Source organism: Somniosus microcephalus, chromosome 1 (genome assembly GCF_052327205.1).
Source record: "Somniosus microcephalus isolate GS21.2 chromosome 1, FLI_Smic_1.0, whole genome shotgun sequence".
NCBI lineage: Eukaryota > Metazoa > Chordata > Chondrichthyes > Squaliformes > Somniosidae > Somniosus > Somniosus microcephalus.
The window spans coordinates 9,785,221-9,807,071 of NC_140987.1; the positions used below are offsets into that span (position 1 = coordinate 9,785,221).

Sequence of the window (21,851 nt, forward strand, 5' to 3'; positions counted from 1 at the left end):
CTGGAACAAGAAAATAGGGGGTTTCTCAATACAATAAGTCAGTCAGGTAAATTAACTGTATTATACTATTTAACCAATATTTTAAAGTATTTTCTTTCTTAAACTTTCATGGCTCTTACATTCCGGCCCCTAATTGACTAGGCACATGGAGCATATCAATTACTCAAACATTCTTAAGAGTCATAAACTAATGAGTTCAACATATTTACAATATAAATGTCCACTTTTTTCGTTCAGGAACCTTTCACGCTGCTTCTTGTAGCAGGCAGAGCTTTGTGATCGGTCTTTCCAGGGTACTGGTCTTGGTTTGCAAACAAACGCGACGAACAACGCCTCTGGAGTCTGGCACGGTCTTAATTATTTTTCCCATCAACCAAGAATTTCTAGGGGCTGAATCATCCACGATTAAGACGATGTCTCCGACAATGAAGTTCCTCTTTATTTTGGACCATTTTTGACGCTCCTGTAGCAGAGGTAAGTATTCTCTTGTCCATCTGGTCCAGAAAAGGTCTGACATATACTGAACTTGCCTCCACTTCCGACGGGCATACAGATCTTCCTTTTTGAAGACTCCCGGGGGCATGACTGGCTGTGTTTTCAACAACAACAGGTGGTTCGGAGTCAGGGCTTCGAGGTCATTGGGATCATCTGATGTCTTAGTTATCGGTCGGTCATTAATGATGGCTTCGACCTCACACAGAACGGTTTGGAGTCCCTCGTCGTCAAGCACTTGCTGCTTCAGTACAGAACTGAGTAGTTTTCTTACGGTGCGTATCTGTCTTTCCCAGACACCTCCGAGGTGGGATGCAGCCGGAGGATTGAAGATCCACTTAATTCCTGTTTGCATCATGGCTTCCTGTATTTTAAGCTGATTCCAACCTTCAATAGCTTCCCGTAGTTCTCTCTCCGCTCCGACAAAATTAGTGCCATTATCAGAACGCATAATGGACACCTGTCCTCTTCTACAGACAAAGCGCCGCAGGGCGTTAATACAGGAATCAGTGTCAAGCGTGTGTGCCACCTCAATATGAACTGCTCTGATGGTCAAACAAGTGAAAAGCACACCATATCTCTTGACAAGGCTCCGTCCTCGCTTTACCTCGAAAGGCCCGAAATAGTCCACCCCTACGTTTGTAAATGGGGGCTTGTCTGGTAACAAACGGTCTTCAGGCAGGTCTGCCATTTTCTGCTCCCCAGCTCTAGCGTGTAACCGTCTGCAAACAATGCATTCAGAGAGTATTTTTCTTATTACAGAATTAGCTCCTGGAATCCAGTATCTTTGTCTTAGCTTTGCAAGCACGTGATTCCTCCCACTGTGTCCAATACTCTGGTGTATATGCTGAAGAATGAGAGTAGCAACCCGGAGGTCATCAGAAAGGATAGCAGGATGCTTGGCCTCCTCTGGCATAGCAGATTTGTTTAGTCTCCCTCCCACCCTCAGTACTCCATCTTGCAGTGTAGGGTCCAGCTTGTAGATATGACTACCTTTCTTGATTGGAGTATTTCGCTGTAAAGCTTCGATTTCTTCTGGGTATCTTTTGTCTTTGACTGAAGCAAACTATCTCCATCTCAGCCTTGGCCAAATCCTCCACGGTCAATGAATTCTTACCCAATGTGGTCTTGTGCTGATGCATATACTGCTGTAGAAGCATTCTCTGCTTATCAGGGTTACTTTCAGACTGACTGATAGTGGCTCGGTACTCTTTTCTCTTACCGCTCAGGTGTAGCAGCAACTCTTTCAACCTTAGAAACCATGCAACTGCTTTCCTCAACTGGTGCCATCCTGAGAAATGGTTAACAAGCTTGTTCACTGTGTCAAAGTTCTCTTTCGTAGTTATGAGATTTACTGTGACTGATCTCTTGACTTCGACATCGTCTTCAGCAATCTGACTTGGCATATCTGGTCTTTCTGGCCATGATCTCTCTGTTTCCAGCAGATAACTTGGGCCTTGTATCCAAGTTTCACTCCTCATGAAGTTTTCAGCCTTCAATCCCCGTGAGGCTTGATCTGCTGGGTTTAATGAGGTGTTTACATACCTCCATTGAGATGGTTGTGTAGCTTCTCTAATGGATGAGATTTTGTTTGCTACGAAGGTCTTGAAGCGTATCTTCTCATTCTCTATATACTTCAGCACCGTCGTGCTATCCGTCCAGAAGACAGATTCTTCTAGTGGGAGCTGTAACTCTTTCCGCATCACCTGGTCAACTTTAACTGCAACAACCGCTGCCGTCAGCTCCAGTCTCGGGATGGTGACCTGCTTCAGCGGAGCCACCCTGGATTTCCCCATGAGGAAGGCACAATGTTTCTGGCCCTGTTGATTTGTCAGCAAGAGGTAAGTAGCCGTGCCATAGCTGTCCTCACTGGCGTCCGAGAAATTATGTAGTTGAGCCGTCTTTGTAACTCCAAAACTCACAGGCTTGATGCATCTACTGACGTTGAAGCTAGAAAGTTGTTGCAAATCTGTCAACCATCTGAGCCATCTCTGAGCTTGACCTTCTGGGATATCTTCATCCCATCCTCTCTTGTCTCTACACAGCTCTCGTAGGATCAGCTTCACCGGCAGAATGAGTGGTGCCAGGAATCCAAGAGGGTCGTAGATGGAACTGACCACGGAGAGAATCCCTTGTCTTGTGGATGGTCTTTCGTTCACCATTATTCTGAAGTTGAACGTGTCTGACTCAATGCACCATTGTACACCAAGAGCTCTCTCAATAGGAAGGACATCGTGGCTCAGGTCCAGGTCTTTGACTTCAGTGGCTCTTTCCTTTTCTGGGATAGAAGCTAGAACTGCTCTGCTGTTGCTTATCCACTTAGTCAGATGGAATCCTCCATTCGAACACAGAGTTCTAAGGTCTCTTGACAGTGCGATGGCATCGTCTTCTGTTGACACGGACTTCAGACAGTCATCGACATAAAAGTTTCTGAAGATTGTCTCCACAGCCTCTGATGGTGCTTTGCCTTTGCCATCTTCTGCAGTTTTTCTGAGAGCGTAGCTTGCACAGCTGGGAGATGATGTGGCTCCGAACAAGTGTACAGCCATTCTACATTCCACCATCGCTTGACTAACGTCGCCATCTGGCCACCAAAGGAAACACAGAAGATCAGCATCTTCATCAGGGATTCTGACTTAGAAGAACATTGATTATATGTCTGCCATCATGGCAACGAGCTCTTGTCTAAACCTAGTCAAGACGCCAATGAGGGTATTAGTAAGATCAGGACCTTGAAGCAGCTGGTCATTCAGTGAAGTTCCTCTGAATGAGGCGGCGCAGTCAAACACTACACGGATCTTTTTCTTCTTTGGGTGATACACACCGTGATGAGGAATGTACCAGACCCTTCCATCGTCTCTGTTCAACTGTTCCTCGGGCACTTTTACAGCATAGCCTTTCGCTATGATGTTTCTCATGAAGCCTTTGTAGTCTTCGTGAAAGTCGGGGTTCTTGTTCAGCTTTCTCTTTAGACTGATGGCGCGTTGCTCTGCTATGCAGCGATTGTTCGGCATCTTCGCGGTCTGTCTTCTCAGTGGCAAACCAATGTGATAGTGGCCATCAATGAACTGTGTAGACCTTGTCATCAAATCCATGAACTGATGGTCTTCTTGTGACATCTCTGTCTTTTCCTCACAGCTGCGTTCTGAGAAGTCTGCGTTGAACTGCTGTATCAACAGCTCTTCGATGCTTGCAATAGAGATACAATTAACTGTTACATTTTGTCGTTGCTCCTTGTTCGACTTGTTGCCATCATCTCTCCTTACCGGTCCATTGACTACCCATCCAAGGGCTGTCCTGACTGCGTAGGGTCCGTCATCCTTGCTGTTTATCACCTGCCATGGCTCCATAGTTTTGTAGGCATTGGTTCCAATTAACAGGCCAATTTCTGCTTCAATATATGGGAGACGCACCTTTTCCAGGTAAGGCCATCTCTCCACATCCTTCTGCAGGGCTAAGTTCCCTATTTTAACAGGAATCTCCCTCTGTGTGAAAACATTAGGCAGGTCTATGAAGTCCTTCTCTTCAAGTCCACACACTTCTAAGTCTGACAGGATATAACTTTGCATTGACTTCTCATGACCCATGGTGCGTAATAGGATTTCTGTTCTTCTGCCTCTAACGTTCAGCTGTCGCATGAGTGATTCTGTGCAGAACGTTGCTGAACTACCTGGATCCATGAAGGCGTAAGTCTCCACAAACTTCTCACTCCTCTTAGACTTGATCTTTACTGGTACGATGGCAAGAATACAATCACTGTCACCGGCCCCAGTGAATCCACAAGTCTCTGGTTCTAGCGACACCAGAGCACTTGAAACAACCTTCTCGTCGGTATTGTTTTCTTCACTCTTCTTAGAGACTTGTTCTTCTTTGTGGATATGCAGCAGACTGGGATGTTTCCGAGTGCACTCTCTGCATGTTGTTCTTTGCTTACAGTTCCTACTCAGGTGCCCCTGAGAGAGACATCCAAAACATAGGCCATTGTACTTCAGAAATTCAATTCTGTCCTTATGTGGCTGTGCTTTGATGTCACTGCAGAAATCCAATGTATGATTCTTCTGGCAGAATAAACATGGCTTCTGAAAGGCATTAGCAGGCGTCACTGTGCTGCTCTTTTTGGGAGATGAGTTCTGAGACCTTCCCCAGCCTGAGTGACGATAGTTGCGAAGCTGCTTCCCCTGGAACCACCTTTCCTGAGAGTCTTTGATTCAGCAGGCTTGGCTTTCACTTTTCCATCAGTAGTCGGGCTGACATCCTGGATGTTTCCAAACAATGGGTCCCTAGCAATTTTAGCCTGTTTGTCTATGAAATTCACTAAGTCTGCAAACCTGGCTCTACTTTTCCGTCTCTCCATTATCTCAGAGGCTGTTCTTCTCCATTGTTCTCTCATCCTGTAAGGAAGCTTAGAGATGATGATTCTCATAGTCGTAGGATTGTCCATCTCTTCCATGAATTCAACATCCTCCATGGTGTTGCGACATCCTATGAGGAAAAGAACATATGCGTTCAATGCCTCTCCGTCCTCCGATCTGATCTGTGGCCACTTGGTAGCCTTTTCGATATATGCAGTGGCTATCTTCAGCTCGTTACCATAGTGCTCCTGCAGCAACTTCCTGGCTTCTATGTATCCCCGGTCCGGTCTCATGTGTTCACAGCTTCTGACCAGGTCTTGTGGTTTACCACTGGTGTACTGTCCCAGGTAGTACAACTTATCACTGCTGCTCTCTGTTTTGGAGTCAATGGCTTGTTCGAAGGATCTGATGAAGGGCTTATACTTGAGTGGGTCGCCTTGGAACACTGGTATGTCTCTTTGAGGGAGTCGAAACAGATTCTGTTGTTTTACAAGCATCTCTGTAATTTCGTTCTGACGTTGCATCACTCGGTATAGGCTTCTCCCTGTGTCTTCAGGCCTCTGGTGGTCATCAGCAGGGTCTAGTCTAGACCGTCTGACGTCTGGGGTAGCATCACATGCTCCTGTTAGTGGAGAGGCCACTCTTCCACGCTGTAATGCCAGGAGATGGCCTTCGGACTCTCTTTTAACTCTTGAAGGTGCCCTGGATCCAACTCTGTGTGACAACATTGACTGGCAGTATTCGTTCACGCCATCCTGTGAGCCTTCATAATCTGCATACACACCCAACTTGGCATCTGAGACCGCAATAGCTGTTTTTATCTCCAGCTGTTCTTTCTTTGCCTGCACTTGGGCCTGTTGGGCCTGCACTTGGGCCTACTGTTGGGCCTGCAGTTGGGCCTCTTCCCGTTCAAGGGCTTGCTTCTCCACTAAAGATGCTGCGCGCGCCATCAACGTTGCCCGTTCAACCTCCTCTCTCTTGCGTCGCGACAAGCTTGTGGTAGAAGCGACTGACCTGTGTCCAGAAACAGAGCTACCTTCTTTTCGATTTTTGCTCAGTCTGGCTGAAGTCTCTGAAATGCTATCATCTGGTCCGACTTCATCGTCAACTTTATCTTTCTCTGCTGTATCAGCATCTTGACGAATCCTTAACATCCACTGTTCTGTGGCCTTGGCATAGTCCTTAATGCTGGATGATTTAAGATCAAACCAGTTGTGCTGATCAGCTTTTCCCTCTTCTTCAGACAGAAGTGCTAATACATCTTCATTGAGTACATTAAATTCTTCATGCAGCTTGGAGAAATCGTAATGCATTATGTCTTCGGCTTTCTTAATATTAGCATTATCTTCCATGAGACAATCAATTATCTTCATTTTTTCAGTTATCTGAGCTAATTTAGCCTTCCTTGCACCTATGCTTCTATGTAACTTCTCTTCCATTGCCTTTGGGGTGAGCTTTATTTCCCTCTTTTGGCCAACAATCCTTCTGGCTGGGGGAAGCTCCTCACGGCTCCGTAAGGCCTCGGCCATTTTACCCGCAGCTCTTATTTAGCTTCTCAATAGAATGAACAAAGCAAGTAACAGTCACTACCTTCGCTTTCTTAAATTGTCGTCTGGCTCCGTGACCATTCATGTATACGTTCGCCGACAATTCCGTCCTTCTTAGGGAGCTAGTTTTTGACTAATGTAGTGGCGCTTCTTAGTTTCCAAACATGCAGCCACTGAGCTTTGAGGCTTTTAACAACGAGTAGACGCGTGTCGAAATAAAACGTTCCCAAACGTAGCTTTGTCTTTTAAACTGTTTACTATAACACCTTACAAACAGAATTACAAAGCAAAACACGTATAAATGAACACGGTCAAAAACTGTATTGCTCCAGCCCTCAAAAGCCTTTACCTTCTCTCCAGCCTCGTGCAGCTTGAGCTGTAAAATGGCTGGATACCATGTGACAATCTTAAGGACTGTACCATTGTAGCAAGAATGAAGGGGGTATCTCAGACTATACTACTGGAGCAAGAAAATAGGGGGTTTCTCAATACAATAAGTCAGTCAGGTAAATTAACTATTATACTATTTAACCAATATTTTAAAGTATTTTCTTTCTTAAACTTTCATGGCTCTTACAATCACTGTTAGCCGTGACCGGAGTTTACCATCGGCACTCGCACGGCAGCTTGCTTCAGGGCGCAAGTTAGAGCCTGGCCTCTAAACAGTTAAAGGCGCGACTACTCTAATGAGCTGCTGCACTCCCATGATGGTCAAGCAGACGAGGTAGAATCATAGAATGGTCACAGCACTGAAGGAGGCCATTCGGCCCGTCGAGCCCGTGCCGGCTCTCTGCAAGAGCGCTTCAGCTAGTCCCACTCCCCCGCCCTTTCCCCGGAGCCCTGCAAATGTTTGGCCAGTGATTGCTAATGTCGATGCTATTCCTCTCCTGAGATTTCTTTTTTACGTCGGTGTAATTAGCTCTAAGTGGGAAAGCAGAAAGCAGCAGTCATCGAGCAGAGTGAACTCATTTCCTTCCCCTGTCAACACGGGTGTGTTTTGCCTATTTGTCTTTCGCCCGCTCGTCACCTCCTCCTCTCCTTGCAGGACTCCTCACTGAGCCGATTCCTGGTGCCGCAGCTCAAACTGGCGGGACTACATTTGGGGAGCGAGCGAGGGGGCGAGCTGGGTCGGGTGACCTGCCATCCCTCCTCATTCTCAGAAGTGGGGATTGTGCTGGATTAGTGGAGGAGGAGGCTGGGGAGAGCTCCGGGCAGCCTTGGTTGTGACAATACTCCCACAATGGCGTTAGGTAGGGAATTTCAGCAGGTTGACCCAGCGACAGGGACGGAACGACAATATAAATTGGGAGCGAAAACTGGAGTCGGGAAAACTTTTCACCCAAAGGGTGATGGAGTTGTGAAAAAAGTTAACATTAAAGCAGAGAGTGTAAATGGAGGCTATTAGAGGGAGAAGGGATTGAGGGAGAAGGAAGGAGGCGGAGAGAAGGAAGGAGGCAGAGAGAAGGGAGTGAGGGAGATGGAGGGAAGGGATTGAGGGGGACGGAGAGATGGGATTGAGGGAGACGGAGGGAAGGGAGTGAGGGAGAGGGAGAGGCGGGATTGAGGGAGGGGGGAGGCGGGATTGAGGGAGAGGGAGAGGCGGGATTGAGGGAGAGGGAGAGGCGGGATTGAGGGAGAGGCGGGATTGAGGGAGAGGGAGAGGCGGGATAGAGGGCGAGGCGGGATAGAGGGAGAGGGAGAGGCGGGATTGAGGGAGAGGGAGAGGCGGGATTGAGGGAGAGGGAGGGAAGGGAGTGAGGGAGAGGGAGGGAAGGGAGTGAGGGAGAGGGAGGGAAGGGGAGAGGGAGGGAAGGGAGGGAAGGGGAGAGGGAGGGAAGGGAGTGAGGGAGACGGAGGGAAGGGAGTGAGGGAGACGGAGGGAAGGGAGTGAGGGAGGCGGAGGGAAGGGATTGAGGGAGACGGAGGAAAGGGAGTGAGGGAGACGGAGGGAAGGGAGTGAGGGAGACGGAGGGAAGGGAGTGAGGGAGACGGAGAGAAGGGATTGAGGGAGGCGGAGGCAAGGGAGAGAGGGAGACGGAGGCAAGGGAGAGAGGGAGACGGAGGGAAGGGATTGAGGGAGAGGGAGGGAAGGGATTGAGGGAGAGGGAGAGGCGGGAGAGGGAGAGGCGGGATTGAGGGAGAGGGAGAGGCGGGATTGAGGGAGAGGGAGAGGCGGGATTGAGGGAGAGGGAGAGGCGGGATTGAGGGAGAGGCGGGATTGAGGGAGAGGGGGAGGCGGGAGAGGGAGGCGGGATTGAGGGAGAGGGAGAGGCGGGATTGAGGGAGAGGGAGCGGCGGGATTGAGGGAGCGGCGGGATTGAGGGAGAGGCGGGATTGAGGGAGAGGCGGGATTGAGGGAGAGGGAGAGGCGGGATTGAGGGAGAGGGAGAGGCGGGATTGAGGGAGAGGTGGGATTGAGGGAGAGGCGGGATTGAGGGAGAGGGAGAGGCGGGATTGAGGGCGAGGGAGAGGCGGGATTGAGGGAGAGGCGGGATTGAGGGAGAGGGAGAGGCGGGATTGAGGGAGAGGGAGAGGCGGGATTGAAGGAGAGGGAGAGGCGGGATTGAGGGAGAGGGAGAGGCGGGATTGAGGGAGAGGGAGAGGCGGGATTGAGGGAGAGGGAGAGGCGGGATTGAGGGAGAGGGAGAGGCGGGATTGAGGGAGAGGCGGGATTGAGGGAGAGGGAGGGAAGGGAGTGGCGGAGACGGAGGGAAGGGAGTGAGGGAGACGGAGGGAAGGGAGTGAGGGAGACGGAGGGAAGGGAGTGAGGGAGAGAGGGAGAGGCGGGATTGAGGGAGAGGCGGGATTGAGGGAGAGGGAGAGGCGGGATTGAGGGAGAGGGAGAGGCGGGATAGAGGGAGAGGCGGGATTGAGGGAGAGGGAGAGGCGGGATTGAGGGAGAGGGAGAGGCGGGATTGAGGGAGAGGGAGAGGCGGGATTGAGGGAGAGGGAGAGGAGGGATTGAGGGAGAGGGAGAGGCGGGGTTGAGGGAGAGGGAGAGGCGGGGTTGAGGGAGAGGGAGAGGCGGGGTTGAGGGAGAGGGAGAGGCGGGGTTGAGGGAGAGGGAGAGGCGGGGTTGAGGGAGAAGGAGAGGCGGGATTGAGGGAGAGGGAGGGGCGGGATTGAGGGAGAGGGAGGGGCGGGATTGAGGGAGAGGGAGGGGCGGGATTGAGGGAGAGGGGGGATTGAGGGAGAGGCGGGATTGAGGGAGAGGCGGGATTGAGGGAGAGGAGAGGCGGGATTGAGGGTGAGGGAGAGGGGATTGAGGGTGAGGGAGAGGCGGGATTGAGGGAGGGATGGGATTGAGGGAGAGGGAGGGAATGGAGTGAGGGAGACGGAGGGAAGGGAGTGAGGGAGACGGAGGGAAGGGAGTGAGGGAGACGGAGGGAAGGGAGTGAGGGAGACGGAGGGAAGGGAGTGAGGGAGACGGAGGGAAGGGAGTGAGGGAGACGGAGGGAAGGGAGTGAGGGAGACGGAGGGAAGGGAGTGAGGAAGAGGGAGGGAAGGGAGTGAGGGGGAGGGATGGGAGTGAGGGAGAGGGAGGGAAGGGAGTGAGGGAGAAGTAGGGATGGGAGTGAGGGAGACGGAGGGAAGGGAGTGAGGGAGACGGAGGGAAGGGAGTGAGGGAGACGGAGGGAAGGGAGTGAGGGAGAGGGAGGGAAGGGAGTGAGGGAGAGGGAGGGAAGGGAGTGAGGGAGAAGTAGGGATGGGAGTGAGGGAGACGGAGGGAAGGGAGTGAGGGAGACGGAGGGAAGGGAGTGAGGGAGAGGGGAGGGAGGGAAGGGAGTGAGGGAGACGGAGGGAAGGGAGTGAGGGAGAGGGAGGGAAGGGAGTGAGGGAGAGGGAGTGAGGGAGACGGAGGGAAGGGAGTGAGGGAGAGGGAGGGAAGGGAGTGAGGGAGACGGAGGGAAGGGAGAGAGGGAGGGAAGGGAGAGAGGGAGGGAGTGAGGGAGGGAAGGGAGTGAGGGAGACGGCGGGAAGGGAGTGAGTGAGACGGAGGGCATCCTTCTACTTACTTTCGGCACTGATTGCTAATATCGATGCTGTTCCTGTCCTGAGATTGGGTTTTTACATCTCAATGTAATTAGTTGGAAGTGGGAATGCTGAAAGCAGCAGTCAGCGGGGAAATTGAACTAATTTCCTTCCCCTGCCAACAGTGCTGTCTATTTGTCTTTTGGAAAAAATAAGATAGACTTGCATTTCTATAGCGCCTTTCACAACCTCAGGACGTCCCAAAGTGCTTTACAGCCAATGAAGTATTTTTGAAGTGTAGTCACTGTTGTAATGTGGGAAACGCGGCAGCCAATTTGTGCACAGCAAGCTCCCACAAACAGCAATGGTGATAATAACCAGATAATCTGTTTTAGTGATGTTGATTGAGGGATAAATATTGGCCAGGACACCGACCGGGGAGAACTCCCCTGCTCTTCTTCGAAATAGTGCTGTGGGATCTTTTACATCCACCTGAGAGAGCAGACGGTTTAACGTCTCATCTGAAAGACGGCACCTCCGACAGTGCAGCACTCCCGCAGCACTGCACTGGAGCGTCAGCCTAGATTATAGGCTCAAGTCTCATGCCCGGCCTGGCCACTCCCCTCCCCCTCCCCCTCTCCCTCCCCCTCTCCCTCTCCCTCTCCATTCCTCCCCCTCCCCCACCACACCCCCCTCTCTCCTCCTCCAGAGACTTGAGCACATAATCTAGGCTGGCACTCCCAGTGCAGTCCTGAGGGAGCACTGCAGTGTCAGAGGAGCCGTCCTGTGAATGAGATGTTAAACCGAGGCCCTGTCTGCTCTCTCAAGAGGATGTAAAAGATCCCACGGCACTATTTCGAAGAAGAGCAGGGGAGTTCTCCCTGGTATCCTAGCCGATATTTATCCCTCAGACAACATCATTAAAACAGATGTTTGTGGGAGCTTGCTGTGCCCAAATAGGCTGCTGCATTTCCCACGTTATAACATTGACTACGCTTCAAAAGTACTTTGTTGACTGTAAATTGTTTTGGGACGTCTCGAGATCATGAAAGGCGCTATATAAATGCAAGTCTTTCTTGGTTGTTGGGTGTGAGCTCGGGCCTGCCCGTTCCCTGTGAGGTGTGAGCTCGGGCCTGCCCATTCCCTGTGAGGTGTGAGCTCGGGCCTGTCCATTCCCTGTGAGGTGTGAGCTCAGGCCTGTCCATTCCCTGTGAGGTGTGAGCTCGGGCCTGTCCATTCCCTGTGAGGTGAGAGCTCGGGCCTGTCCATTCCCCCTGTGAGGTGTGAGCTCGGGCCTGTCCATTCCCTGTGAGGTGTGAGCTCGGGCCTGTCCATTCCCCCTGTGAGGTGTGAGCTCAGGCCTGTCCATTCCCTGTGAGGTGTGAGCTCGGGCCTGTCCATTCCCCCTGTGAGGTGTGAGCTCGGGCCTGTCCATTCCCCCTGTGAGGTGTGAGCTCGGGCCTGTCCATTCCCTGTGAGGTGTGAGCTCGGACCTGTCCATTCCCCCTGTGAGGTGAGAGCTCGGGCCTGTCCATTCCCCCTGTGAGGTGTGAGCTCGGGCCTGTCCATTCCCTGTGAGGTGTGAGCTCGGGCCTGTCCATTCCCCCTGTGAGGTGAGAGCTCGGGCCTGTCCATTCCCCCTGTGAGGTGTGAGCTCGGGCCTGTCCATTCCCTGTGAGGTGTGAGCTCGGGCCTGTCCATTCCCTGTGAGGTGTGAGCTCGGGCCTGTCCATTCCCTGTGAGGTGTGAGCTCGGGCCTGTCCATTCCCTGTGAGGTGTGAGCTCGGGCCTGTCCATTCCCTGTGAGGTGTGAGCTCGGGCCTGTCCATTCCCTGTGAGGTGTGAGCTCGGGCCTGTCCATTCCCCCTGTGAGGTGTGAGCTCAGGCCTGTCCATTCCCTGTGAGGTGTGAGCTCGGGCCTGTCCATTCCCCCTGTGAGGTGTGAGCTCGGGCCTGTCCATTCCCTGTGAGGTGTGAGCTCAGGCCTGTCCATTCCCTGTGAGGTGTGAGCTCGGGCCTGTCCATTCCCTGTGAGGTGTGAGCTCGGGCCTGTCCATTCCCTGTGAGGTGAGAGCTCGGGCCTGTCCATTCCCTGTGAGGTGTGAGCTCGGGCCTGTCCATTCCCCCTGTGAGGTGAGAGCTCGGGCCTGTCCATTCCCCCTGTGAGGTGAGAGCTCGGGCCTGTCCATTCCCCCTGTGAGGTGTGAGCTCGGGCCTGTCCATTCCCTGTGAGGTGTGAGCTCGGGCCTGTCCATTCCCTGTGAGGTGAGAGCTCGGGCCTGTCCATTCCCCCTGTGAGGTGTGAGCTCGGGCCTGTCCATTCCCTGTGAGGTGTGAGCTCGGGCCTGTCCATTCCCTGTGAGGTGTGAGCTCGGGCCTGTCCATTCCCTGTGAGGTGTGAGCTCGGGCCTGTCCATTCCCTGTGAGGTGTGAGCTCGGGCCTGTCCATTCCCTGTGAGGTGAGAGCTCGGGCCTGTCCATTCCCCCTGTGAGGTGTGAGCTCGGGCCTGTCCATTCCCTGTGAGGTGTGAGCTCGGGCCTGTCCATTCCCTGTGAGGGAGAGTGTTCCAGGTTTCCACCACCCTTTGAGTGAAGAAGTGCTGCCTGAATTCCCTCATGAGTGCCTGGCTCTGATTTTAAGATTGCGCTCCTTTATTCTGGACTCCCCCACCAGAGGGAACAGTTTCTCCGTATCTCTGCTCTTTCTTCTCTCTTAGGCAGTCCCTCGGAACCGAGGATGACTTGCTTCCACGTTAAAAATGAGTTCTCAGGTGACTGATGAGTCCAGTGCGGGACCTACAGTCTCTGTCACAGGTGGGGCAGACGGTGGTTGAAGGGGCGGGTGGGTGGGGTGCTTGGGTTGACGTGCGCTCCTTGCGCTGACTGCGCTTGGCTTCCGCTTGCTCCCGGCGAAGAGACTCGAGGTGTTCGGCGCCTTCCATAGAAACATAGAAGATAGGAGCAGGAGTAGGCCATTCGGCCCCTCGAGCCTGCTCCGCCATTCAATGAGATCATGGCTGATCATCCAAATTCAATACCCTGTTCCTGCTTTCTCCCCATATCCCTTGATCCCTTTAGCCGTAAGAAATATATCCAACTCCTTCTTGAATATATTTAATGAATTGCCCTCTACTGCCTTCTGTGGTAGAGAATTCCACAGGTTCACCACTCTCTGGGTGAAGAAATTCCTCCTCATCTCAGTCCTAAATGGCTTACCACTTATCCTTAGACTGTGACCCCTGGTTCTGGACTCCCCGACCATCGGGAACATCCTTCCAGCATCTAGTTTGTCTAGTCCTGTTAGAATTTTATAAGTTTCAATGAGATCCCCTCTCATTCTTCTAAACTCCAGCGAGTACAAGCCCAACCGACCCAATCTCTCCTCATACATCATTCCTGCCATCCCAGGCATCAGCCTGGTAAATCTTCGCTGCACTCCTTCCATAGCAAGAACACCCTTCATCAGATAAGGCGACCAAAACTGCACACAATACTCAAGGTGTGGTCTCACCAAGGCCCTGTACAACTGCAGCAAGACATCCTTGTTCCTGTACTCAAAACCTCTCGCTACGAAGGCCAACATACCATTTGCCTTCTTAACCGCCTGCTGCACCTGCATGCTTACCTTCAGCGACTGGTGCACAAGGATGCCCAGGTCTCGTTGCACTTCCCCTTCTCCCAATCTATTGCCATTCAGATAATAATCTGCCTTCCTGTTTTTGACACCAGAATGGATAACCTAGCATTTAGCCACGTTATATTGCATCTGCCATGCTTCTGCCCAATCACCCAACCTGTCCAAATCGTACTGGAGTTTCTCGGCACCCTCCTCACAGCACACACGCCCGCCCAGCTTTGTGTCGTCTGCAAACTTGGAGATATTACATCTAGTTCCCTCGTCCAGATCATTAATATATATTGTGAATAGCTGGGGTCCAAGGACCGATCCCTGCGGTACCCCACCAGTCACTGCCTGCCACTCGGAAAAAGAGCCGTTTATTCCAACTCTTTGCTTTCTGTCTGCCAACCAGTTCTCTATCCAAGTCAATACCTTGCCCCCAATCCCATGTGCCTTAACTTTACACGCTAGTCTCTTATGCGGGACCTTATCGAAAGCCTTTTGAAAATCCAAATACACCACATCCACTGGTTCTCCCTTATCTATTTTACCAGTTACATCCTCAAAAAATTCCAGTAGATTAGTCAAGCACGATTTACCTTTTGTAAATCCATGTTGACTTTGTCCTGTTTTCCAAGTGCTCTGCTATTACATCTTTTATAATGGACTCTAGCATTTTCCCCACTACCGATGTCAGGCTTACCGGTCTATAATTCCCCGTTTTCTCTCTACCACCTTTTTTGAACTGTGGGGTAACATTAGCTACCCTCCAATCCATGGGAACTGTTCCAGAGTCCATCGAATGTTGGAAGATGATCAGCAATGCATCTACTATTTCTAGGGCCACTTCCTTAATTACCCTAGGATGTAGATTATTCGGCCCTGGGGATCCAAAAGACGGAGAATGCACAGTGACACGAAGGAAAACCCAGAACGCTGGCCAGGCACAGGGAACCCTTCAGCAGAACTGCAGATGCTTCTCCTCCACTTTGTGCGGTCTTGGGCCAGGGATTCCCAGGTGTCAATGGAGATGTTACACTTTTTCAAGGAGTCTGTATCTACAAGGAAGTAGATCTCCGTCCCTACTCCATCAATCTCTCTGCAGTATTAAAGACCTTGCTTAGATCACCCCCCAAAACCTTGGAAACGAAAGGGAGTACAAACCAAGTCTCTCTAACCTGTCCTCATAATTTAAACCTTGAAGCCCTGGTTATCATTCTGGTGAATCAGCGCTGCACCCTGCAGTTCTGCTGAAGGGTCCCCTGTGCCTGGCCAGCGTTCTGGGTTTTCCTTCGTGTCACTGTGCGTTCTCCATCTTTTGGATGAGACGTTAAACCAACATCTGCTCTCTCAGGTGGATGTAAAAGCTCGCATGGTGCTATATCGAAGAAGAACAGGGGAGTTCTCCCCTGTCGGTGTCCTGGGCAATATTTATCCCTCAATCAGCATCACTAAAAACAGATTATCTGGTCATTATCACGTTGCTGTGTGTGGGAGCTTGCTGTGCGCAAATTGACCGCCGCGTTTCCCACATTACAACAGTGACCACACTTCAAAGGTACTTCATTGATTGTGAAGCGTTTGGGACGTCCTGAGGTGGTGAAAGACGCTGTAGAAATGCAGGTCTTTCTATCCTGCTGTGGAGCAGGTGACTGACGCTGAGACTCTGGATTAACCCCGGCTGTTGTCCTCTCCCCTCAGGTGCTGATGATCTTGAACGAGGTTTTCCAGGCAGTGCAGGCAGCAGAGACGGCCGTCCGCCTGAACCCGCAGTGGTGGGAAGCGCTGCAGACTCTGGGGCGCGCACAGCTCAGCCTCGGAGAGGTGACCTTGGTAAGTGCCCGCGCAGCCATGGAAATCGCGCTCGGGGGAAGGGGTGGGGAGGAGCGGGTCGGTCATTGGAAGCCACTTTCTCCGCACTGCAGAGCCTTTTTCTTTTACTGAGCCCAGGTGAAGGGGCAGAGGGAGGGTGCAGACAGGGTAAATTAGGTTGCAGAGTGTAGGCGACGTCAAGCTTGGCTTTTAAGAGCCTGTTGATTATTCCTCCGACAGTCTCCGTCTTTTTTGAAACTTGGTGTCCTTCAACTGGTATTCTCAATTGAACAAAAACTGCTGACAAAAACTTAGTGTTTGGAGAAGAGGTCAACACCCGCTCCATGAGGAACAGGCAGCCCGAGCTCACACCTCACAGGGAATGGACAGGCCCGAGCTCACACCTCACAGGGGGAATGGACAGGCCTGAGCTCATACCTCACAGGGAATGGACAGGCCCGAGCTCACACCTCACAGGGGGAATGGACAGGCCTGAGCTCACACCTCATAGGGAATGGACAGGCCCGAGCTCACACCTCACAGGGAATGGACAGGCCCGAGCTCACACCTCACAGGGGGAATGGACAGGCCTGAGCTCACACCTCACAGGGAATGGACAGGCCCGAGCTCACACCTCACAGGGAATGGACAGGCCCGAGCACACACCTCACAGGGAATGGACAGGCCCGAGCTCACACCTCACAGGGAATGGACAGGCCCGAGCTCACACCTCACAGGGAATGGACAGGCCCGAGCTCACACCTCACAGGGAGTGGACAGGCCCAAGCTCACACCAAACAGGGAATGGACAGGCCCGAGCTCACACCTCACAGGGAATGGACAGGCCCGAGCTCACACCTCACAGGGGGAAAAGACAGGCCCGAGCTCACACCTCACAGGGAATGGACAGGCCCGAGCACACACCTCACAGGGAATGGACAGGCCCAAGCTCACACCTCACAGGGAATGGACAGGCCCGAGCTCACACCTCACAGGGAATGGACAGGCCCGAGCTCACACCTCACAGGGAATGGACAGGCCCGAGCTCACACCTCACGGGGAATGGGCAGGCCTGAGCTCAAACCTCACAGGGGGAATGGACAGGCCCGAGCTCACACCTCACAGGGAATGGACAGGCCCGAGCTCACACCTCACAGGGAATGGACAGGCCCGAGCTCACACCTCACAGGGAATGGACAGGCCCGAGCTCACACCTCACAGGGAATGGACAGGCCCGAGCTCACACCTCACAGGGAATGGACAGGCCCGAGCTCACACCTCACAGGGAATGGACAGGCCCGAGCTCACACCTCACGGGGAATGGGCAGGCCTGAGCTCAAACCTCACAGGGGGAATGGACAGGCCCGAGCTCACACCTCACAGGGAATGGACAGGCCCGAGCTCACACCTCACAGGGAATGGACAGGCCCGAGCTCACACCTCACAGGGAATGGACAGGCCCGAGCTCACACCTCACAGGGAATGGACAGGCCCGAGCTCACACCAAACAGGGAATGGACAGGCCCGAGCTCACACCTCACAGGGAATGGACAGGCCCGAGCTCACACCTCACATTGGGAATGGACAGGCCCGAGCTCACACCTCACAGGGAATGGACAGGCCCGAGCTCACACCTCACGGAATGGACAGGCCCGAGCTCACACCTCACAGGGGGAATGGACAGGCCCGAGCTCTCACCTCACAGGGGGAATGGACAGGCCCGAGCTCACACCTCACAGGGAATGGACAGGCCCGAGCTCACACCTCACAGGGGGAATGGACAGGCCCGAGCTCACACCTCACAGGGAATGGACAGGCCCGAGCTCACACCTCACAGGGAATGGACAGGCCCGAGCTCACACCTCACAGGGAATGGACAGGCCCGAGCTCACACCTCAGAAGCAAAAAAGAAAGAACTTGCGTTTCTCCAGCGTCTTTCACACCCTCAGGACGTCCCAAAGCGCTTTACAACCAATGAAGTATTTTTGAACTGCAGTCACTGTTGTAATGTGGGAAACGCGGCAGCCAGTTTGTGCACAGCAAGCTCCCACAAACAGCAATGTGCAAATGACCAGATAATCTGTTTATTTATGATGTTGGTTTGTGATAAATATTGGCCCAGGACACCGGGGATAACTCCCCTGCTCTTCTTCGAAATAGTGCCACGGGATCTTTTATGTGACCCTGAGAGGGCAGAAGGAGGTCAGCGATGTGGTCGCCAGCAGGAAGAGCAATAATAAACTGAGAAGAATTTTCACCCTCATCAAGTTTTAAACAAAGGCATTTTTTCAGCTGTTCTCCATTTGCCGCTGCTGCCATTCTGTATACAGCCTCCAAACTGGGCCAAGCCACATCACAGGGATGGAGTCTGGAGCTAAATGTGATTTTCCAGCAGGACTGCAGAATGAGAGCTGCAGTTAGATAGACGATAATGGCTGAAAACCAGGCTTTCAGACGGGCAACAGACGCACCTGTCTGATTTTCAACTCCTAACATTTTTAACTACAGCCCCTGGAGCTCTCTCCTGATCACACACACCCACTGTCCCATTTCACACACACTATAATCCCTCGCGCTCTCTCCTGATCACACACACCCACTGTCCCATTTCACACACACTATAATCCCTCGCGCTCTCTCCTGATCACACACACCCACTGTCCCATTTCACACACACTATAATCCCTCGCACTCTCTCCTGATCACACACACCCACTGTCCCATTTCACACACACTATAATCCCTCGCACTCTCTCCTGATCACACACCCACTGTCCCATTTCACACACACTATAATCCCTCGCGCTCTCTCCTGATCACACACACCCACTGTCCCATTTCACACACACTATAATCCCTCGCACTCTCTCCTGATCACACACACCCACTGTCCCATTTCACACACACTATAATCCCTCGCACTCTCTCCTGATCACACACACCCACTGTCCCATTTCACACACACTATAATCCCTCACACTCTCTCCTGATCACACACACCCACTGTCCCATTTCACACACACTATAATCCCTCGCGCTCCTGATCACACAAACCCACTGTCCCATTTCACACACACTATAATCTCTCGCACTCTCTCCTGATCACACACACCCACTGTCCCATTTCACACACACTATAATCCCTCGCACTCTCTCCTGATCACACACACCCACTGTCCCATTTCACACACACTATAATCCCTCGCACTCTCTCCTGATCACACACACCCACTGTCCCATTTCACACACACTATAATCCCTCGCACTCTCTCCTGATCACACACACCCACTGTCCCATTTCACACACACTATAATCTCTCGCACTCTCTCCTGATCACACACACCCACTGTCCCATTTCACACACACTATAATCTCTCGCACTCTCTCCTGATCACACACACCCACTGTCCCATTTCACACACACTATAATCCCTCGCGCTCTCTCCTGATCACACACACCCACTGTCCCATTTCACACACACTATAATCCCTCGCGCTCTCTCCTGATCACACACACCCACTGTCCCATTTCACACACACTATAATCCCTCGCGCTCCTGATCACACACACCCACTGTCCCATTTCACACACACTATAATCCCTCGCGCTCCTGATCACACAAACCCACTGTCCCATTTCACACACACTATAATCCCTCGCACTCTCTCCTGATCACACACACCCACTGTCCCATTTCACACACACTATAATCCCTCGCACTCTCTCCTGATCACACACACCCACTGTCCCATTTCACACACACTATAATCCCTCGCACTCTCTCCTGATCACACACACCCACTGTCCCATTTCACACACACTATAATCCCTCGCACTCTCTCCTGATCACACACACCCACTGTCCCATTTCACACACACTATAATCCCTCGCACTCTCTCCTGATCACACACACCCACTGTCCCATTTCACACACACTATAATCTCTCGCACTCTCTCCTGATCACACACACCCACTGTCCCATTTCACACACACTATAATCCCTCGCACTCTCTCCTGATCACACACACCCACTGTCCCATTTCACACACACTATAATCCCTCGCGCTCTCTCCTGATCACACACACCCACTGTCCCATTTCACACACACTATAATCCCTCGCGCTCCTGATCACACAAACCCACTGTCCCATTTCACACACACTATAATCCCTCGCACTCTCTCCTGATCACACACACCCACTGTCCCATTTCACACACACTATAATCCCTCGCACTCTCTCCTGATCACACACACCCACTGTCCCATTTCACACACACTATAATCCCTCACACTCTCTCCTGATCACACACACCCACTGTCCCATTTCACACACACTATAATCCCTCGCACTCTCTCCTGATCACACACACCCACTGTCCCGTTTCACACACACTATAATCCCTCGCACTCTCTCCTGATCACACACACCCACTGTCCCATTTCACACACACTATAATCCCTCGCGCTCTCTCCTGATCACACACACCCACTGTCCCATTTCACACACACGATAATCCCTCGCGCTCTCTCCTGATCACACACACCCACTGTCCCATTTCACACACACTAGAATCCCTCGCGCTCTCTCCTGATCACACACACCCACTGTCCCATTTCACACACACTATAGCCCCTCGCGCTCTCTCCTGATCACACACACCCACTGTCCCATTTCACACACACTATAATCCCTCGCGCTCTCTCCTGATCACACACACCCACTGTCCCATTTCACACACATTATAATCCCTCGCGCTCTCTCCTGATCACACACACCCACTGTACCATTTCACACACACTATAATCCCTCGCGCTCCTGATCACACAAACCCACTGTCCCATTTCACACCCACTATAATCCCTCGCACTCTCTCCTGATCACACACACCCACTGTCCCATTTCACACACACTATAATCCCTCGCGCTCTCTCCTGATCACACACACCCACTGTCCCATTTCACACACACTATAATCCCTCGCACTCTCTCCTGATCACACAAACCCACTGTCCCATTTCACACACACTATAATCCCTGGCGCTCTCTCCTGATCACACAAACCCACTGTCCCATTTCACACACACTATAATCCCTCGCACTCTCTCCTGGTCACACAAACCCACTGTCCCATTTCACACACACTATAATCCCTCGCGCTCCTGATCACACACACCCACTGTCCCATTTCACACACACTATAATCCCTCGCGCTCCTGATCACACACACCCACTGTCCCATTTCACACACACTATAATCTCTCGCGCTCTCTTTTGATCACACACACCCACTGTCCCATTTCACACACACTATAATCCCTCGCGCTCTCTCCTGATCACACACACTATAATCCCTCGCACTCTCTCCTGATCACACACACCCACTGTCCCATTTCACACACACTATAATCCCTCGCGCTCCTGATCACACAAACCCACTGTCCCATTTCACACACACTATAATCCCTCGCGCTCTCTCCTGATCACACACACCCACTGTCCCATTTCACACACACTATAATCCCTCGCACTCTCTCCTGATCACACACACCCACTGTCCCATTTCACACACACTATAATCCCTCGCGCTCCTGATCACACACACCCACTGTCCCATTTCACACACACTATAATCCCTCGCACTCTCTCCTGATCTCACAAACCCACTGTCCCATTTCACACACACTATAATCCCTCGCACTCTCTCCTGATCACACACACCCACTGTCCCATTTCACACACACTTTAATCCCTCGCACACTCTCCTGATCACACACACCCACTGTCCCATTTCACACACACGATAATCCCTCACGCTCCTGATCAGACACACCCACTGTCCCATTTCACACACACTATAATCCCTCGCACTCTCCTGATCACACACACTATAATCCCTCGCACTCTCCTGATCACACACACCCACTGTCCCATTTTACACACACGAAAATCCCTCGCACTCTCTCCTGATCACACACACCCACTGTCCCATTTCACACACACTATAATCCCTCGCGCTCTCTCCTAATCACACACACCCACTGTCCCATTTC

The 21,851-nt window shown here is 52.1% G+C and overlaps 1 protein-coding gene across 3 annotated transcripts in view; it reads left to right on the plus strand.

The window, feature by feature from the left end:
- ttc33 (tetratricopeptide repeat domain 33) overlaps nucleotides 1–21,851 on the plus strand; it is a 165,354-nt gene that overhangs the window by 97,938 nt on the left and 45,565 nt on the right. For all 3 annotated transcript variants that reach the window (XM_085965605.1, XM_085965522.1, XM_085965687.1), the window contains one exon: nucleotides 15,684–15,815. In XM_085965605.1, the coding sequence (XP_085821731.1) occupies nucleotides 15,684–15,815 (132 nt within the window). The remainder of the gene's footprint in view (nucleotides 1–15,683; nucleotides 15,816–21,851) is intronic.